This window comes from Acartia tonsa, chromosome 1 (assembly GCF_053477335.1).
Source record: "Acartia tonsa isolate MP-2025a chromosome 1, ASM5347733v1, whole genome shotgun sequence".
NCBI classification, from domain to species: Eukaryota; Metazoa; Arthropoda; class Copepoda; order Calanoida; family Acartiidae; genus Acartia; species Acartia tonsa.
In genome coordinates, this window is record NC_137260.1 from 6782405 (window position 1) to 6802656 (window position 20252).

At 30.9% G+C, this 20252-nt stretch overlaps 1 protein-coding gene across 1 annotated transcript in view; it reads left to right on the plus strand.

The window, feature by feature from the left end:
• The window catches only part of LOC145307363 (protein big brother-like), a 140443-nt gene extending 120707 nt beyond the window's left edge, over nt 1-19736 (plus strand). Inside the window, exon 8 of the mRNA XM_080149785.1 lies at nt 19406-19736. Within this exon, the coding sequence (XP_080005911.1) occupies nt 19406-19456 (51 nt within the window). The 3' untranslated portion in view covers nt 19457-19736. The remainder of the gene's footprint in view (nt 1-19405) is intronic.
• The last annotated feature ends 516 nt before the right edge of the window (nt 19737-20252 follow it).

Genomic DNA, 20252 nt, shown 5'->3' on the forward strand with positions numbered 1-20252 from the left:
TCGAATAATTCCGAAAATCGTCTAAAAACATTGTTTTATTTAAATTGATAATTTATGTAAGAAATTGAACTAAAACAGTAGCTATTAGTCTTATGAGAAGAGAAATGATAAAAAACTCTAAAAAATATACATTTTAAAGGCATAAAATAGGAAAAAGTGTTTTTAATAAATTTCATGGCTCAACAGACATTGTCGCCAATTAGGAGACAATTTACTTAAATAAAAAATTAAATGAAGGTAAAAAATATGTAATATACTTATTCTCATATTCAACTTTAAAAAAAGCATACTAATTAAAAAATTAATATTGCAAAAAAATAATTTGATTGTTTTTTATTAAACCAGGAATAAAGAGTAAGGCTTATCTTTAATTATTTTTCTTCAATGATTTTGCAGTATGAATTAGCTTTCCCAAATTATTGTAATTGTACATAAATAAATTTTTATACTTTCTTTATTCATATGTTTATTCCTGGTGATTTTAATATTTTATTTCAATGTTTGTAAACAAACAGACAGAAAATTTTATGTTTTGCTTTATATCTGGTGTAAGGCATTCTTAATTTGGGGAGAAGAAGGTGAAAATAAATATGCATTTGACGAGATAGCGATAGATTTTTTCTTAAAATCAATTATAGGGCTAAAATCTACAAACAATACATAACCTATTTTTACATAACGCACATTGAAAAGCGATTTAGACCTTCATTTGGGCCACACTAATGTACAGTAGGGTGGGCCCATTTCACCCTTTTTTTAGATTTTACTGTTATCATAAGTTGTGGAAGTCATATATATGTATGATAAGCCCCATTCAAGTTTCAAAAGTGACTTGGCTCTTATGGCTGCCGGCGCGCGGGGGGTAAATATAGTACCCACCCCCTTATAAAACCAAAAATTTGAATTCCTTCAAACACAGGCATGTTGCATATCAAAATGACCGCATTGAAATGCTGATTACGAATCTGAAAACTGTTTTGAAAAGTATTGCTCCTAGTTCGAATAAGGTCTCATTAAGTACCTAAAAACTGCTGATTTAGTCAAAATTGTTCATTTTAGTAGGTTATTTGAAAATCATTTCAGACTGAATCAATATTTTTCAAAACGATTTTCAGATCTGTAATCAGCATTTCAATGCGGTCATTTTGATATGTAACATGCCTGTGTTTTGAAGGAATTTCAATTTTTGGTTTTATAAGGGGGCGGGCACATTTTATACCCCCCGCGCGCCCGTTGTTTTTGAATTAAAAAACCTCTTTCAAGTTTTACAGGGTTTTATATTGGCCCAGTAACCCTTGCCAATGTCTACTAATGTGAAATTCCAAAATCGACCCACATTGTACATTGTACATTGTACATTGTACAGATTACGTAAAATGAGATCTTGTAGACCATCATTATTGCTTCTTGTAAGATGAATTGAATTTTAATTTCCGAATGTGTACACAGTTTCCTCGGTGTTTCCTCATCCTATCTCAATATTTACTACTAGCTCAAAAAGCTTCAAACTTTCAAAAAAATCTAAATTTTAAAAGTTTGGAAGTTTAAAGCTTTTTTAGCTAGTAGTAAATATTGAGATAGGATGAGGAAACACCGAGGAAACTCTGTACACATTCGGAAATTAAAATTCAGTTCATCTTCTTGTAACCTACCAAAATAGCACACTCTAACAATAATGGGTGAACATGTAAAAAAAAAGGAGAAAAAAAATTATTTTTGAATGGCAAATTTGTATACATTTTATTTTTATTGAAATGATTAAAAATATGTGTATGTGTTGCATGGGATCTCTTGAACGGCTTGAATGAAATGTTAAGTATAGGAGCATATTTAATGCTATTTTTGGGCAGAAAAGCCAGCATTACTAAATATTTTTTCTTAAAATTTAGCCTTTTTAAAAAATATTACCTGAAAATATTTTTTTCTTTGGCTTCTATATCAATAATTCCGATTTTAACTTTTTAGTAGTGATACCCTCAAAAACTACAAAATCTTTAAAAATCTGAACATTTTTCAAAATTTTCCATATTTGCTAACAACCGCCTCCCATTTTATCTTACCCAGGGATCTCAAGGGATAAGACAATGGACGATAAATTTATAAAAATCCCCAGTGATGATAAACAAAATTGACACTTGTGTAGATTAAAACTATCGTTTGAAAAGTTTAGAATATATTAATTTGGATATGTCAAATCAAAATTCAATAAAAAACACCCACAGTTATTTAGCCAACGAATCAGACCATGCAGTTTAAAAACTTTGAGTGCCAGTGAAATTTACGGTCTAAAGTCTTCTCCCTCCCTGATCTTTCCCCAATTTTCCACTTTGTTCGCTTTCCACTTTTTAACTAATTTTGACCAAAAAAGGTTGGTTAAATATCTATAAAGTGCACCTTTTAAATTCTGTTAAGAGGCGGGGTTGCCGAAATTAAAGTATTTTTCATATTGAATAAAACTATAATTTTGTTTTTTATCATTGGAATAATTTTGTTTATTATCATTGGGGTTATACATTAATCTATCGGCCATTGTCTTATCATTAAGGATCCCTAGGTGACTTGGAAGGATTTGACTGACATATGTTTTAAAATGTTTGTGTCGTAATACTAACAACAATAAAGATTAACTAGCTACTCTTTTCCTTTAAATCCTGAACACAAAATGTTCTAATTTGGCGACCATGGTCTAATTTTTTGGCGAAAAAATGTGGCTCCAACCAGCAATTTAGTTAAAAAGCCTCTATATCAGCCATAAATAACTCCAAAGCCCTCCAAGGGGGGTCCTATGATTTACATAAAAACTGTCAATTTTTTTTTAGGGGGGGGGGGAGTATTTTGTTGGGGGTAATTGAGTGAAAAAGAATTAGGGGTAAAATAGGGATTTTAAAAAGATCACTTATAAGATAAAAATACTTTTCATATAATCCTGTGTCTATTTTGTAATATTTAGTTTAAAACCTAAGGGGTTTAAAAACTGAAATATGCTTTAAAAAGATCTCTTGCTGGTTACATAGAAAGGATAGATAGATAGAAAATGGGATATTTAGATAGAAAATGGATAATTAGATAATTTTACCTTTAATTAGATGTTTTTTTTTATTATTGAATATTTTTTCATTATTAAATCCTTTCAGTCCTAAGCAATGAAATATTTATTTATATCTAAAATGACAGAGGCCAATGGATAAAAAAAAAATTACAGGGTTCACCATTAAAAGTTTGAAATCGATAAAACTATTCTAACATGCCTAGATTAATTATACAAATTATTCGGACGTACGGAAGAGCCTAATTATAGAAAAGCTTTAAAAATTGAAAAAAAAACTGTTTATCTTTGAAAAGCCCAGCATATGATTATTTGTAAATTTAGTTGAACGGTAATATCCCATTATTTTGCAGAGAGAACTTCTTTAATATACTCCCCCCCCCCCCCCGCCATTTTTATTTTACTTTTGATAAAATTCTACCCCTCCTGTAAATTTAATTCCTGGGGTAATTTTGGAGTCATATTAATTCACTCCATCCTCTCTAAAAAAAAGTTTGATTACCCTCCTTTTTAGATTTTTTTCAACTCCCAGTCCCCCTCAAAAAAATCTTGGCACTTAGTTTACATTTTTATGTAGAATTTTACATTTTTCATAACGATTAGGGGTTAGTAATAATAATTTAAAATCATGGTGTGAGAGGATTCTTAAAATGGGTCCACTGCCGTAATAAGGGAAACTACAATTGAATTAGAATGTTTGAAAGGTAAATATTTAAGTTCTTATCTCTTTGGCACGCTTCAAGCTTTAATACCCTACATACTACTCATGAATAAAGGTAGCGGCATTAAAGGTATTAAAATCAGAAAAGTAATAGATAGATAGACTTAAAAGAGATTGAAAAATAGATAGATATATAGAGAGAAAGATGAGAGAAACAGAATAGGAGATATAAAAATATAAAATTTTAGTAAGAGAGAGAAAAAGAGGAGAAATTTAAATCTTTTATTTTATTTAACAATCCCTTGATCCCTGGGTAAGGTAACTGACATGTCAAACTTAATACAAACACAACGTTGAACAATATTGTTTAAACACCAATTATCTATTTAAAATTTAGGCTATTTTGCATTATCTATCTTTCTATCTATTTACCTAAATGGCTGGATAGCTATCTTTCTTTAATAGAAACACAGCAAATTAAAACTATTTCTTTCTTTATATCAATCCACTAACGACTGCGCCCTAAGCATTCGAAAGGGTTAAAAGGAGCTAGAGAAATAGCTTGAAACCATCCTAGGTATGACAATAAAACCTCACTACTTTATATTTGATTATTTTACCCTATTACTGATAAAATAAAAATTACTGACATGGGCATTTGGAAACAAAAGTTAAAGTAAACAAATATAACAATGTTTGTCTTGTCTAATAGTGATTGTACAAACTTTATTTATCTACAAGCATTTTGACCCGTGTTAGCAAACAAAAACTTTGGAAAGTGCAGATTTCTGCGAATAGTAAAATGAAAAATTTAAGATTTATTCTAGTTTTTATTTTATTATTAGTAAAAAATTGTCTATAAAACATGATAAAACTCAGAACCGGTTCTAATCCAGTGTATATTAATCGGTTTCAATGCTGAAGAGAAAAAAAAAGATATTATTATGTCCATATATCCCCCCTGCTTATATTAACAAACTAATAAGACAACCTCTTAGCTATAAAAATTTGCCACCAACTAATAATAAACATTCTTTACGAAAATTTTCAGTTAAAAGTTATTGCTTAACAGTTTTTTTTTTATAATGTGGCCTAAGACAACCCAACTTTTATGCTGTCCTGAAGATTAGGGAAATGTTTTCTGAAAAAAAAGAATAAAATCAAATTCCTGTTATGGTTTCGAAACCGATTAATATCCGCTGAATTAGAACCTGTCCCAAGCTAAACTGAAAAATCATGTATAGCATCGTATAACAGACAATATTTTACGAATATTAAAATGATAATGATAAAATCAATACCACGTTTGTTATCATGGGTCTTCATTGGGGCTAACAAATTTTTTTTTGTAATTTTCAATTTCGATATCTGCGGAAAGCTGTCTGTAATACGATAAGATATATAACATTTATTAACATGGCGTTATTCTAAAGACATTATGACTGAGTTATGTTGATTTTTTTACAGTACAAAATTTAGTGGATAGAAAGAGCATCCAACTTTTCAACCGATCAAAATAATAATTGCATTTTACTTTATTGATTATAAATAAAGAATTTTTAATCTTTTTTTAAACATTTCTTATTTAATTTTGCTAAAAATAGTCCCAGTCTCAAATCAGGTCTTGTTGTACAATAAACCTAACCTTAAAACCTAAGCCCTAAATTGGGTTGTTAGAAATTAGCAATGGTATTGTCAGCCTGTAGCAGCCCATGGCGTAGAGAATGCCAAAAAAAAGTCTGCTTCTAAAATGTCTTACTTAAGGGTTATTTTTTGCAGGAATAAAGAAATAATTATATCAGCTGATAAGTAAATTCTTCAAAATTATAGAAAATTTTACTCTTTTTCTTTTTTCATATGGAATAAAAAGTGTAGCAACTCTATGCTTGATACCAGAAAGTCTGTACGTCCATTTAAAACATGATGATTTATAACTTTAATAAACATTTTTTATCAGAAACGATTGTCCTTTTCATCTGAAATAAAATCATTATTCCTAGGACAACAAGTTACAATTTTCTAAGCAAAATATTATAGTTCAAGTCTTAAAAATTTAAGTATAACAACAAATTTATGAACAGTTTTATGGATGTCATTTTTTCTTTTTCTTCTCTACTTTTTTCTGCATTTTTTATTAAACTATCTTTTTTCTCTTCTTTCTAATCTTTTTAAATCTTTTTCTATCTTATTTTCTATGTTGAAATTGTATGGGGGTTGTAAAATCTGGAGTCACCCTTTTACTTAAAAACCTTTAAACTTGATAATATTCTTTATTACATCCAGGGAACAGGGCGATAGATAATATACATATTTGTAAAATTTTTTAGAAAAGATATATTTCTAATCCATTCATAAGGCACTAACCCTGTGGGACCTTATTACTGTTTGGCTCTTAGTACCTAACCAAACCTTATCCTTATATAAAAGTAATAGAATTCTAAGAGTCTGTCTGTTAGTACCGAAGGATCTCTCAAAGGTCATGGTAAGGTTTATAACTATTTTGGAGGAGGGTACAACCAACCTTCCATATTCCTTATTAGGTAAACCTTAAAGTTAACATTACTACTTGAATCCTATATCTACGATTTTTCTTTCTTTTTATCCTCTAAGTCTCCTGACCTCGACCTCTCCCCCTCCCCCAATTCAATATTATTCTGGGGAAGGGGGGGGGGGTTAGAGGGGGGTACTACTTCCCAATTTTTGCATTCAATCTACCGGACATATTTACAGTGCAGGGGGTGTTCATACAATACCCGCCAAAAAAACACAACACTTTTCTGACACCTTTCGTATTGGATAGTATTGATAGTAAAGGATGAGGATTCAATTAACAATGAGGTATAATTTTAAGGCAATTTTATAATTGTCATCCAAAAGAAAGAAGTTTCAATGCAATGGTGATTCCTAGAACAAGATATCTTGAGTTTTAAGCAGTTTTGTGTGTACCCTCCTTCACTTCCATCTATCACGCCCCCCGTAATCTCCTTCAATCTTTCGGAGCCTCCCCCCCCCCCCTTTAAACAAGAACCCCTCCTGTCATTCCTTCGCGTAATAAAGCAATAAACCTACTTGGAACTAGGGTGGGGTCACGATCAACCCAATCAAAAAAAAAATAAGGAATAGAGAGGACTATCAACTGTAAATTATACTGGTACCTATATTTTTTAAACACGATCTTTTATTCATTGATGTGGTTTTTTTTATTAAAAGCGAAGCTTTTCTATAATTAGGGTCGGTCCGTCCGTAACGGAGAGCTTTTTTTTTGTTAATTTAGACATGTTAGAATTGTCCTATCGATTTCAAATTTTGCATGGTGATTCCTTTAGTAGTTAGGTACGATTTAGAAAGCGTAGCAACTCTATAATCCGTACTTCCATTTTAAACATGTTGATTTTTTTACTTTTTTAACAACAAATTTTTATGTGATCTAATCACCCGATTGATCTAATTTTTGGTATATTGATTCCTGGGACAACACAGTATAATGTTAAAAGCGACACAATTCTATAATCAAGTCCTAAAAATGTAAGTATGTCCATAAACATTATCCTGTTTTTAAACAGATTTACTTCCCTTTTTTCTTCGACTCTTATACATTTATATTCTGATTATTCAGTTCTGACACTATATAAGTGTTAATGTCCGTTTGTCCTACCGTTTCAGTGCTTCGCTTTTATGGATGTTGTCATCCTTGTTAAATCATAATTTAATTTTACAAACTAAGGATGTTTAAGCTTTTTCACTAACAATTTCAATTTATAGATGGGATAATTTTGTTAATTGGAAATGTACAATAAACAATGTATTGTACATTGTCTTATCGCTTTAAATCCCCGAATAGACACTTGTTTGTGTTACTTAAAATCTCTAAAAACATCTGTAATGGTAAGAAGTTTTGTATTTATTAGGGATGAGTTTAATGCAATTGTCAGGGAAAATATTAACTGGATATACTAAAAAGTTATTTTGGTTGGGACCTTCGTAACCCAGCTACAAATTGTATGCTTCTACTTTAGTATGGATAATGTTCCTATGCCTTATCAACATATCCATCTATATCTATCTATCTACTTTCTATCTATCTATCCGTGTATATCTATCTATCTATCTTTAGTATGGATAATGTTCCTATGTCTTATCAACATATCCATCTATATCTATCTATCTACTTTCTATCTATCTATCCGTGTATATCTATCTATCTATCTTTAGTATGAATAATGTTTCTATGCCTTATCAACATATCCATCTATATCTATTTATCTATCCATTTTTTCTATCTATCTATTAGTGTACATCACGCTAACCCCTGAACCTCAATTATAGAGAAGCTACACATAAGCCCCGGGATTGTTTTAGGCTATTTTATTTTCAAACTGAAGTCTGTGGATAATTTTATTTAATTTAACTGTCCAACTTTCCTTAAACTCTAAGGGGTCAGCCGCCAGTTTATAACATAATGTTGGGGGCTAGAAAATAATTATTAGGGGCTAAATATTTTTTAGCTAAATAGATATATTTATTATCTTATTGGGTAACCGTTATGAAGATGGATGGATAGAGATATTATGGGTCCTCTTAACGGCCATATACTTTGGTCTAATATAGGTTAGGATAGGCTGCAGGGTTATAAACTAATTCATTTTTGCCGAGACTATTTATTAGTCAAATTTTTGGCTTAGTAAAAAACCAAACAATAATTTTAAATATTTACCAAAATAGATCTTAAGAGATAAGAGAATGGATGATAAATTGATGTAAACAAAATTACTCCTTCTTTATATTACAGGTTTGGATACTAAAATTTAAACCATCCAATCAACTAATGAGAGAACGTGTTATACTACATTTACAGTCCAATGTCCCTTCCCTGCCAGAGAAATGAAAAAATAAATAATTTAGGAAGTTTTGAAAATGTAACATGGATACATTTGTGTTTTTATTAATTTTTAATGTTTCTTGTCTGTTTTGAAGTTTTGACCATATCTTTACTCTCTTTGGCTTTTTCTATCTATCTATATGTACATATATCAATACATGTACAAGTAAAGATGCATGACCCAGGTGATTACCTGGTCCAAGTGGTGGTGACCTTTTAAGTCTGCTTGCAAATTGCTTTCTGCTCTGTTTTATTGGCTCGACTGTGTTTTACATTTCCGACGCAATTGGCTAATATTCAAAGACCCTATTGAAAGTCTTTACAGGGTCCCTACCACGTGGGTAGAGTTATATAAAGCTCGTACCCCATCTATTATTTTACTTTAATTATCTATCCAGCTATCTGAATGTCTATCTATCCCCCCTACTAATAGTAATTGTAAGCAAGTGCACTATTTACAAAGGTGAATTTTTACTGCTGTTTTACCTTATAATTGAGACATCACACCCTCTTTTCTTTAAAGAAGTGCAGCTACTCAAAATATACTCCATATATATATGTAGTGTACATCTAACAAGTGCCCTTCTCACAAAAATAAATTTTTACTGCTCTGCACTAAATTATAATTGAGACATCACACCCTATTTTTTAATGTAGCACAACTACTCTATAGAAATTTAAACAAGAGCGTCTGTTCATATCTTTGTAATAAATTCCAAGCAGGAATTTGATGTATTTTGAAAACTGAAAAAAAAGGGAATTTTCTTTTTTTTCTTTAAAACTTAACCTTATTTTAAAACAAAGATGACTAAAAATACTATTTATTTAGATTTTATAAAAAAAAAAGCTGTTCTTTTTCTGATATTATTAATTATGTGTTATTTTAAGTGTATATTTATAACAGTCCCTTTTACACCTATAAACAATACAAGGCAAGGTGCAAACAATTTTAGGGGCCATAAAATGCAATGTGACAAACACATATACAGACAGACAAACATACAGACATCAGGGGGCTAAAGATTTGGGAAGTAAAAAATCAGTAGGGGAAGTGGGGGGGGGGGGTATTTATTAAGTAGGCTTGTTAAATCTAAGGGGGAAATAATATAAATACACGAAGCTGCATTTTTAAACTTTAAAGTAACTGGACAAAGTGTCTCAAAAATCAGCCATGTGACGTCTTAACAATGAGGGATTATCCATCTCTGTTTTAGGGGTTTTCCTTCCCACTTCTCTTCTCATCTCCCTCATTTTTATGACGTCACGTGGCTGATTTTCGAGACACTTTGTCCAGTTTCACGTTGAAGGACTTTTAAAAATTTAGATGAACAAATTACAATTTATTTGTAACCTCTTTTTTTGGGAATTATAGTTAAAAATCCTTCTTAGTAGGAAAAGTGTATATTAAATAAAAATTTAGCTTTAAAGAAAGATTAATCTATCAAAAATCGATGCTTCCTTATAACGGAGGTCAAAAAAGCTGGCATTGAGGGGAGGGGGGTCTAAAAATCAGTGAATTCAGAGTCATAAAACAGTCCAATTTTATACTACATAACATATGGGAGAAAACGTTAGGGTAGGTAGATAGATAGATAAATAGATAGATAGATGATACACCCCTTTCATGGTTGATATCTGGTGTAAATTAATGATCAACCTAACTTCAAACTTGTAGCCAACTTTTAACAATGCTCACTCACACACACACACACCATCACTCACTCACACACACACACACCATCACTCACTCACACACACACACACACACACACACACACACACAAAGCTAAGAAGTGTAAAACATTAATTTAAGTAGAAAAGTTAAACACTGAATGTGTTTGTTTTTACTTATTATATATACAACAATATAATTGCTAGAAGCAAAGCAATTTAAAACTAATGTATGTATATCCGTCGGTCGGTCGGATATTCCTTTCACGACAGACGGCTGATTTTTTTGTGAGGATTCCCCTAATAAGCATAAACTTTAAAACTATCTATAGACTATAATATATAATTATGAGTTATATTTGCTACTAAAACAGGAGAAATAAGTTTATTTTGTTGGGATAGAGGAAAATAAATGTTATACTTTCCAGTACATAAGTTTATTCATGGGAATCCTTCATACTATCAGGGTTGGGGGGGGGGGGGGGGGGATATTGAATTGTAAATTACACTGGTACCCAAAGTTTTATAACAACGCCATCTTTTGGCTCAAAAACTTTAATTTAACTTTACAAACAATAATGTTTTATCCAGGGAAGGGGTAATTTTGTTTATCATCTTTAGGGATTATAATATTAGTTTATTATCCCTTATTATCTTATCCCTTAAGATCCCTGTTCACATAAACAATGCAGGGATAGGAGACATAATTAAATTAACCAAGTTCTTTGGGGGGGGAAAAGGGTTGTAAATTACTGAAATTGGTATATTCCCTGAAAAAAATGTAGAGACAGAAAAACTTTTCTTGTTTTTATTATGTAAATTTGTTTGTCTTTACCCCCAAAAATATAGTATTATAAAAATACTTTCATACAAAATATAAAAAAGTATAAGTAAGAAGTATAAAAGGCTCTTATATCAAAACAAGGATGAAAACATTCTATAGTAGAGAAGATGCTTATTGCTCAAGAGAATCTTCTTACCAAAATCATATAAATCACTTTGTTCATTTCTCAGGGATCTTAGGGGATAAGACAATAGTTGATAAATTAATGCACTCTCAATGCGGATTAACATTAATGGTGGACTCTAGGTTAAGACTCTATAGTTAAGAGTACAATACATGAAAGATTTGTCCCCTGAAACTTGATAAATCGAATTTAAAAAACTTTTAATGTCCCCTCCCTTCCTACCATTTCAATAACAGACGAATCTCACAAAAAATTCTAAAACAACCAGACAGAAAGAATTAGTTATAGAGGAGCTGAGTAACTTATAAAAAAGAATATTGTCATACCTTTTTCCCAAGGGATCTAAAGGGACAATATCCTCAATGATTATACACAAAATTACACCTTCTGCAGATAACAATTAGTGGTTGAAACGTTTGGACACTCAACCTATTTAACCAAAGAATCATAAGTCAATAAAAGTCCCCAAAGTTGTTAAGCCAATGAATAAGAAACGTTATTTTAAAACTTTTGGACTAGTTAGTTATATAGAATAGCTGAACTGAACAACTAAAAAGAATATTGTCATAGCTTTTTCCCCTCTGTTCTTTTTTCCATAGTTCTTTACACAAATACAAAGAAACTAAAGAGAATAAATTAAGATTTCTTACACAACACTGTCACATTACATTCTAGTTGTATGTATTAGAAACTAGAAAGGGTATGTCCATAGCCTGGGTTAAGTAAATACCAGGGATAACACAATGGACGATACATTGATGTACAATACATCACCAATGATGATGTACATAAAATATGCATCTTTAGGTTATTGGTATAGAAGTTAATTGAAGACTTCTTGTTTAAACCAACTAATCAAGCTGTAATAAAAGTACCCAAAGATTTAATCCTAGCGAAGGAGAGAGCGTGTTTCTAAAACTTTGGGTACCAGAGTAATTTACAGTCAAATGTCCCCTTTTTACTGTAAAACACTGATTAAATTTAACTATTAGTTTAAAAACTTTCTATTTACATTACTGTAGTATATTTTACTGTTATTTTTTTAAAATATTTTTGTTAGTACCAAGAACTTAAGAATACAATCTAAGTGCCAAATTATAATAAAGACTAGATAAGTGGATAAAATAACTATAGAGAAGTTACCCAACAATAAAAAACACATATACATGAACAAACATTAAAAACCATTCCATATAAACTAAAAGCCATCAAATCACAGTTCAATACAAGCCTTATAGCATACTGTTATATAATATGATGTTAAGATTTAAGAACCCAGGTTAAGATTAATGTTTATAAGAAGCCCTAAGAATAATATCTCAAAGAATCACACACCATCGTGATTTCTCCCTTTTTAATACAATGTATTCTTCTACTAGGAAAGTATCATGGAATTTAAAAAAAAACAAGAATGGTAATTATGAATTGAGAGTACATTAGACTGTAAATTACACTGGTACCCAATGTTATACAGCATGACCCTCGAAAAAGTATTTTTAAGCATCTGCAGCCCTTATTTCTCAATGAATTATAAAAAAATGTACATGTCCTTGTTCTCCATAGTATTCCACATAAGTAGATATAAAAATATTTTTTTACCTCCATTAACACCGGAGATTTTTAGAGCTAAAGTTTTGAAAAAGTGACTGAGAAAAAGAATTTTTTTTTGTTTCTCTTATTTTTTGGATGGTTATATTATGTTTTTCTGGCAACTGAATAATGATACACAAAGAAAAACAAGTTAACTAATTATTTCTTTTTTATTCTACCAAAAAATATAAATTTTTAATGGCAAAAAAATACTACTGAATGAATTAATTATTTGCAAATTTTAGGTTATTTATTAACCCTTATTTGAGAAAAGGATTAATTATGACAGTTGCTCCGCCTACTTTTCTGACATCTCAATAATTTAATAGGGGGTTATTAAGCTATTTAGACAAAAAAATCATTATGTTTTAATTTTATTTTCTTTATAACTTTTTTGTTATTAAAGTTAGGATTGTGAAACAAAAACAATTTTCCTGCTATATTCATAAAGATTTATTTGGTTTTTTAATCTTAAACAATTTTGCCTAATAAGTAAGTTTTTCAAAATATCATTAAACTAAAAAGACTCAAAAAATATGTGTAAAAAAATGCTTTTTACTCAAAAACTAAATTTTTTATTTCATTTTTGTATAAAGTTTCTGCTAGTAACAAAAATAAAAGGATTTCTACCTTAATTTTGCTAAAAAAGTCGTTTCATGTTAAAAGTTACTTTTTCCTCAGTCACTTTTTCAAAACTTTAGCTCTAAAAATCTCTGGTGTTAATGGAGGTAAAAAAAATATTTTTATATCTACTTATGTGGAATACTATGGAGAACAAGAACATATGCATTTTTTTTATAATTCATTGAGAAATAAGGGCTGCAGATGCTTAAAAATACTTTTTCGAGGGTCATGCTGTATAACCACATGTATCTTATTTGTTGGTTTAAAAACTTTCAGTACACTTATAGATTACGGATTCCTGACTTTTTAATCAATAATTTAATATACAGAAGGACCAATTTTGTTTATCATTATTGGGGATGATCAATTTATCGTTCATTACTTAATGAACACACAACTTTGTATGTATTGTTTTTTTTTATAAATTCTATTATAGCATTATTTTTTCCACTGTGTTTTTGTCTCCAACCCCCTTGACACTATTTTCTTTTTATTTCTCTGTGATTTGAATAAACTCCATTATTTTGTCATCTTGGATTTTATGTAAACATTTCAACATCAAAAAAACACACAAAAAAAAGATTTTATTTAGAGTAAAAAACCGAATTATACAAAAGACGTTAATAGTACCAGGACTTTATATATTACGATCATGCCTTCGCCTAAGAACAGGTTCGATATCTGGACAAAAGTCGTGCAAAAATCTACATTTGCCATAGTAAAATTGCTTAAAAATTACAAAAAGGCAAGTTTAATTATATGTTTTTTTTCAAAAAGTCAAGGAAAAACCTGCTATTCATTAAAAATACACAAAATGAAATCTTGCTAATCTACATACATAAATCTTGGCAAAACAAAACGAATGATTCAAAAGAACGTTGCTTGATCCTTATATAAAAGTAACAGGATGTATCTCAGTGTGTTTGAAGCAAATGACCGCAGAACCGATATGTTTCTCCTTAAATGAAGCTAGCTATAGGTTCTGAAGAGGTTTGAAACTATTTAAGGTAGAGTACCACGAAATATCCCCACTTTTTTGAATAATTTTTTAAAACACCATTGGCATAAAATATGTTCTAGATTTAAAAATAGAGCTTATGGAATCTCTCTCTCTCTCTCTCTCCTCTCTTTCTATTTATCTATCTGTTTTATTCTTGATGTCTCTAATATTCTAACTGTGCTCTTTCTTGTACGTGATTTGAATATACAGGGTGTTTGGATAATTTCGCTAAAAATTTTAGATTTGAAAATAACATTTAAAAAACTTCATCGTATATTCTATAGACCTAATTATTTTCATTTTAGCAGAAAACCAACCTTTTGATGAAGCAGCGAATTTTGCCTCATAATTTATGACATCATACAATATAAATGACCAATGATAGGCCAGTGTAAATTTTACCATTTGTCAATATAAATGTATACTGGCGTATCATTGGGCATTTGTATTGTATGACGTCATTTTTAATTAGGCACTTTTTGCTGCTTCCCGTTAATTTTAAAATCTTTGTCTAGAGGTCCTCTCTTAGCATGGCAGTATGTAAACCTGTTTAAATGTCATGACATTTACCTTACTACTACTTAAATATCACGCGTTTGACATATCAAGAGTTTAACCCTTTAAATGTCTTAAGACTCAAGATTATTTGTAAAAGACTGCTAAGTTTTAACAACTTTTACTGGTGGGATTGTTAGAACACTCTAAACGCTGTCACCCGAATTTTTATTCCCAACCTCCCTGTGCAAGATAAATGTGTGCAAGTGTGTAAAAAGAGTTCTAGAGAAGAATAGAAGAAAAAGAAATGAATATATTTTCTATTTTAATTCATACAACTATTTATCTATCTATCAACTATTTATTCAAATTTTAGTTTTGATTTTTATCTTAACTTTCATTAGTATAGTTTCCATTATCTTTTCCCTGTAAAATATCTAAGAAACTTACAAAGTGTCAAAGGCTTTGGTTAAGTCAAAGTGCTTATAATTATAACATCTTGAAAGACATTAATACAATATTTTTCCTAATTATAGAAATTAAGCCTTTTGCAGCATTCAATGATTTTAAAGAATAATGTGTCTTTTAATGACCTATGATTATTAATAATAATAATTATTAATATTATTATTATGGGAGTATTCTGGTAAAAATAGCGTTTAATCTAAATTTATTTATGAACTTATTTTATTGTTTGTCTGTTGACAATAATACTTTAATAATAATTAGCGGCTGTGCCTCTGAAGGTTTCTAGGGACACTTGATGTAAGGAGGAGGGGTTGAATTCGATCCCCTAATATTCTATTTTAATTTTTTTAATTGAACTTTTTTAATGAGGGTTTATATTTTTCTAGAGGGACAATTTCTTTTTGAAGGATGGTGGTACCCTATCAGAAGCTAAGATATTCATAGGAGGCACATAAATATTGTATGATTAAATTTTAGATTATCTGTCCCTAAACCCAACTTTTATTCTGTATTTGTGAAAATATGATAAGTACCGTATGCATCATTATTATACTCTATATAACATTAGAGTATAATTAGAGATTCTTCATAATAGGCTAAAACCATCCGAAGACTTAAATTAAGAAACAATTAGCCTAAAACTCTACCAAGACCTCTACCAAGCTTACCTCCTTGAAATTATGTTATCAATCGGCTTAATGAACTGACAGAAAAAAAACCTTTTACTTTATATATCGGGAAAAGCGTCTACGCCCCCCCCCCGCCCCCTAGAGGCCTTTAGGAGCACTTAGAGTATGGTTGGGATGACATCTGCTAATTTAAAGTTTTCATGACTTAATTTTTTTTGGAGGGTGGTGTTATCCTCCCCCCAAACTAATTATAAAACCTTCCCAGGACATATGAGAAGCTTCACTGTAAAGGTGAATCATATCGGTTCAGCGGTGACAGAGAACATGAAAAATTTGTCTATTATATCACCATCTTTTCTCTACAACTAATAAGTCTAATGTCTATAGTAAATATGAATATGAGCGGAGGGGGTTAATATTAATCTTTACTTCCCCGCCCTTTACCCTTTATTGACCTGTAATCTTTAGGGGGGGGCCCGGGGGGTGATAGGGGTTATGAAAATTATTAATATATCCTCGGACCAATGGGCGTGAAGCGTGTAGTGTACACAAATAACATCCATGGAACTAAAGGGATAAGACAATGGCCGATAAATTCATGTACATCCCGAATTATGATACACAAAATTTTCCCTTCTGTAGATTACAATCAGTGGTTGTAACTTTTGGACATTGTTGATAAAAGTCCCCATAGTTTTAAAGGCAAGGAAAAAGAAAACGTTATTATAAAACTAGGAGGACTAGTGTAATAAACAGCCCAATGTCCCCTCCCTCCCTACCTGAATATCATATCTATACATGAATCTTTCCATGCTACATTAAATAATATATTTATTATTATAGTTTAGGTCCGATTCCGATTCATTTCCGCGGGATTAAAACCGGTTGTCACTTATCGTACTATAGATAATTTTCCAGGAAAAATAAAATAAAAATCACATAATTGATGCCTGTTTTATTGGCCCGGGCTTTTGAATATTCAGGGCTTACTAATCACTAATGCTAAAGTTTTGAATTTTCTTTTTAAAAACTTCCTTTTATGTGGATTTACTATATAACTAACTTTGTCAGTCTGTTTGTTGACTTTTCTTGTTATTTTGCTAATTTATCTTTGCTTCACAACTTATGATGTTATCATCCTTGTTAAAAAATGTTACTGAAATACCTTTTTATCAATAAGATCTTTATTACATATCAAATTCAAAAAACACTTTTTTTATATTACATATTTTACGAAAGTATGAATAAACGAAAAAAAAGTAATATGATTTTTTCAGTTATTATCGTGGCGTCCAAAGGAATCGTAATATTTATCATTTTAGAAGGGTTTAATCCTGCTTCTCATTCATCGCATCGTATTACAGACAGCTTTTCACGGATATTAAAATGTAAAGTTAAAAAATTAAAACCAGTTTTGTTAACCCTGAGGTGCCGAAAGCCCTGTCTAACAAGAACGTGTTGATTTTTATTTTAATAGTTTTGGAAAATTTTCTGTAATACAGTTCTATACAAGATTTTTAAGTATGGCTGAGAACCGGTTCTAATCCAGCGGATATTATTAATTCGGTTTCGAAGTCGTACTGGAAAAAAATTCTGTAATAACCCTACAATATTAAAAGAGGGAGCATAATATTTGAGTTTCAATGTTAGAGTTATTATAATGGGGGGGGGGGGAGCATAAACATATGTCATCCTTTCATAAATCTCAGCATTGTTTGGGGGGGAAATTGCTTGGGGGGGGGGGGGGGTAGTAGGATGTGTAATAATTTTAGGGAGGGGATAGCATAAGTGTGATATACAAAATATGAGTATCAAAAGATTGTGAAGGGGGGGGGGGGGGGAAAGGGTGACAAAATAATATAAAAGATATGGTTAGGTGACAGGGGGAAAATATGGAATAATAAGGGGGGTGATGGGGAATTTACACTAAAGTGAGCTTTGATATCATAATTCTAAATACCCCCCCCCCCCCCATCCCCCTACCCATCTAAGAATATAAATATGACACCATATTGTGTATATACCCCCCTACTATTTATGTGGAGTTTCTAAAAAGCCGACTAGACTTTTATGAAATAAAATTATTGATATATTAACTTATACTTTCGCTACTAGAAACTTAAATCTACCATTTAAAAAGGATAATTTTACTTTACACTATTAAAAATATTTCAAAGTTAGTTTACATTTGCTAATACTAATTTTTCTTGATTTTATGAACATAATACAGTATAACTTACTCTCAGTAGTAAATAGAATATAAATATCATTGTATTTCTCTTTTTCTCACTTGATTTTAATTGTTATGCTATTGTTTTCTTTCTTTCTTAATCTTCTTATTTTCTCTCTCTCTCTCTGTTCTATTCTTTCTTTTTAATATATTTTCTCGTATTCATTCGAATCCGGTGGATAGGAACCGGTTCTCATCCATACGAAAAAAAACTATGTCTATCATCGTATTATATCCAGCTTTCTACGAATATAGAAATGCACAATCATAAGATTAAAACTAGTTTTTTTAGCCTGTGCCTTCGGCAACTCGGGGCTAAAAAACTAGTTTTAATCTTATAATTGTACATTCTATATCCGCGGAAGGCGGTTTATAACACGATGAAAGAAATAACTATTCTTTAATAGCCTAAAACCATCCAAAAACTAAAATCTTAAATTTAAAAGTTAAAACAATTCAAGGACATATGTGAATATATGAGAACTCAATCGGTTCAGTAGTTATCTAGATCTTAAGTTACAGACAAAGAACCTTACTACTTCATAATAGAACTAGCGGCTACGCCCCTAGGGGCACTTGAGGATAACACAATTTCTTATTTTAGATTTTAAAAGAAAAAGTAAAAAAAAAAATTTTTTTTTGGGGGGGGTATTTTTCATTTTTTGGGGGGGTTAAGGTGTCCCACCCCCCAAGAAAACAGTTATAAACCTTCCCGGGACCTATGAGAAGCTACCCTGTTAGGGAGAACACGATCGGTTCAGCGGTTAGCGAGATCCTTCGGTACACACAGACACACAAACAGACAAAGAGACAAACATCCTGTTACTTTAGCATAAAGATATATATTTATTGATTGTTGTTGGGTAGGTATGGGTTTTTGATTCTCAACCCAACACCGAATTTTAAATAAAGACGTCAAAAATGGTCATATGCACATCAACAAATAGTTACAGTAGGGAGAATGCCTAGGTCTGAAACAAGCTTAAATTATTACCTTATTCATTTAGGACTTCCTGACAAGGGTCGTTCAATCAAAGTTTTGGAAGTTTGGCCGCGTCATCATGTAATTTATTAGCTTTACCCCGTCCTTTTAGAGGTTATTTATTTATATTTATATCTAACTTTTATTTTATTTTGATTTCAGGCCAGAAAGAAGCAACTGGAACTAGCAACCTCAGCCCAGCAAACCATGTGATTTAACAACAGTTCCTGCAAGATTTGTATTCCATTAAACAGTGATTAAAAACAACAAAAAAACAATTTAAGTTACAATTTTAAGCCAAATTTAACTGAAGTGATTTTTTAAATAAACGGTAACAGACGTTTAATTAATTAAAGTACCAACAAAAATTTTGATTTAAAAGTGCTATATACATATAATACAGTAGAAAATTTTAAATGTGAAATTAAAATGAAAGACAAAATTTAATTATGACCAATATAAGTGTTTAGATTATTCTAAAATTGTGAAAAAATATACAAATTAGTTTCTGAATTCTTTAATAATATGAAACTCTAGATTTTTTTCTTTTGATAATGTAATTCAAATTTTCCAATAAAATATCTTAAGATTGGATTACCGTTGTTTTGGTTTGATTCATTCTCCTTTACATCACTTTATCTCTCTCTCTCTCATCTCTCTCTCTCATCTTTCTCTCTCTCTCTCTCCTTCTCTCTCTCTCTCTCTCTCTCTCCCTCTCATCTTTCTCTCTCTCTCTCTCCTTCTCTCTCTTTCTCCTTCTCTCTCTCTCTATTCTCTTTCTCTCTCTATCTCTCTCTCTCTCTCTCTCTCTCTCAATTTATCCGCCATTCGTCTTATCCCTTTTGATCCCTGACTGAGTGGACCAGACATATTTTCTCTCGGTTAGTCCTGAGTTTATCGGAGCCTTTGTCGGAGCACTTTTACTGGCCTCTGTCGGCACTTTTTACAGGCTCTGTCTCCGTCAGGGAGAACATACTTAGATGGGAGAAATTAGGGATCTTAAGGGATA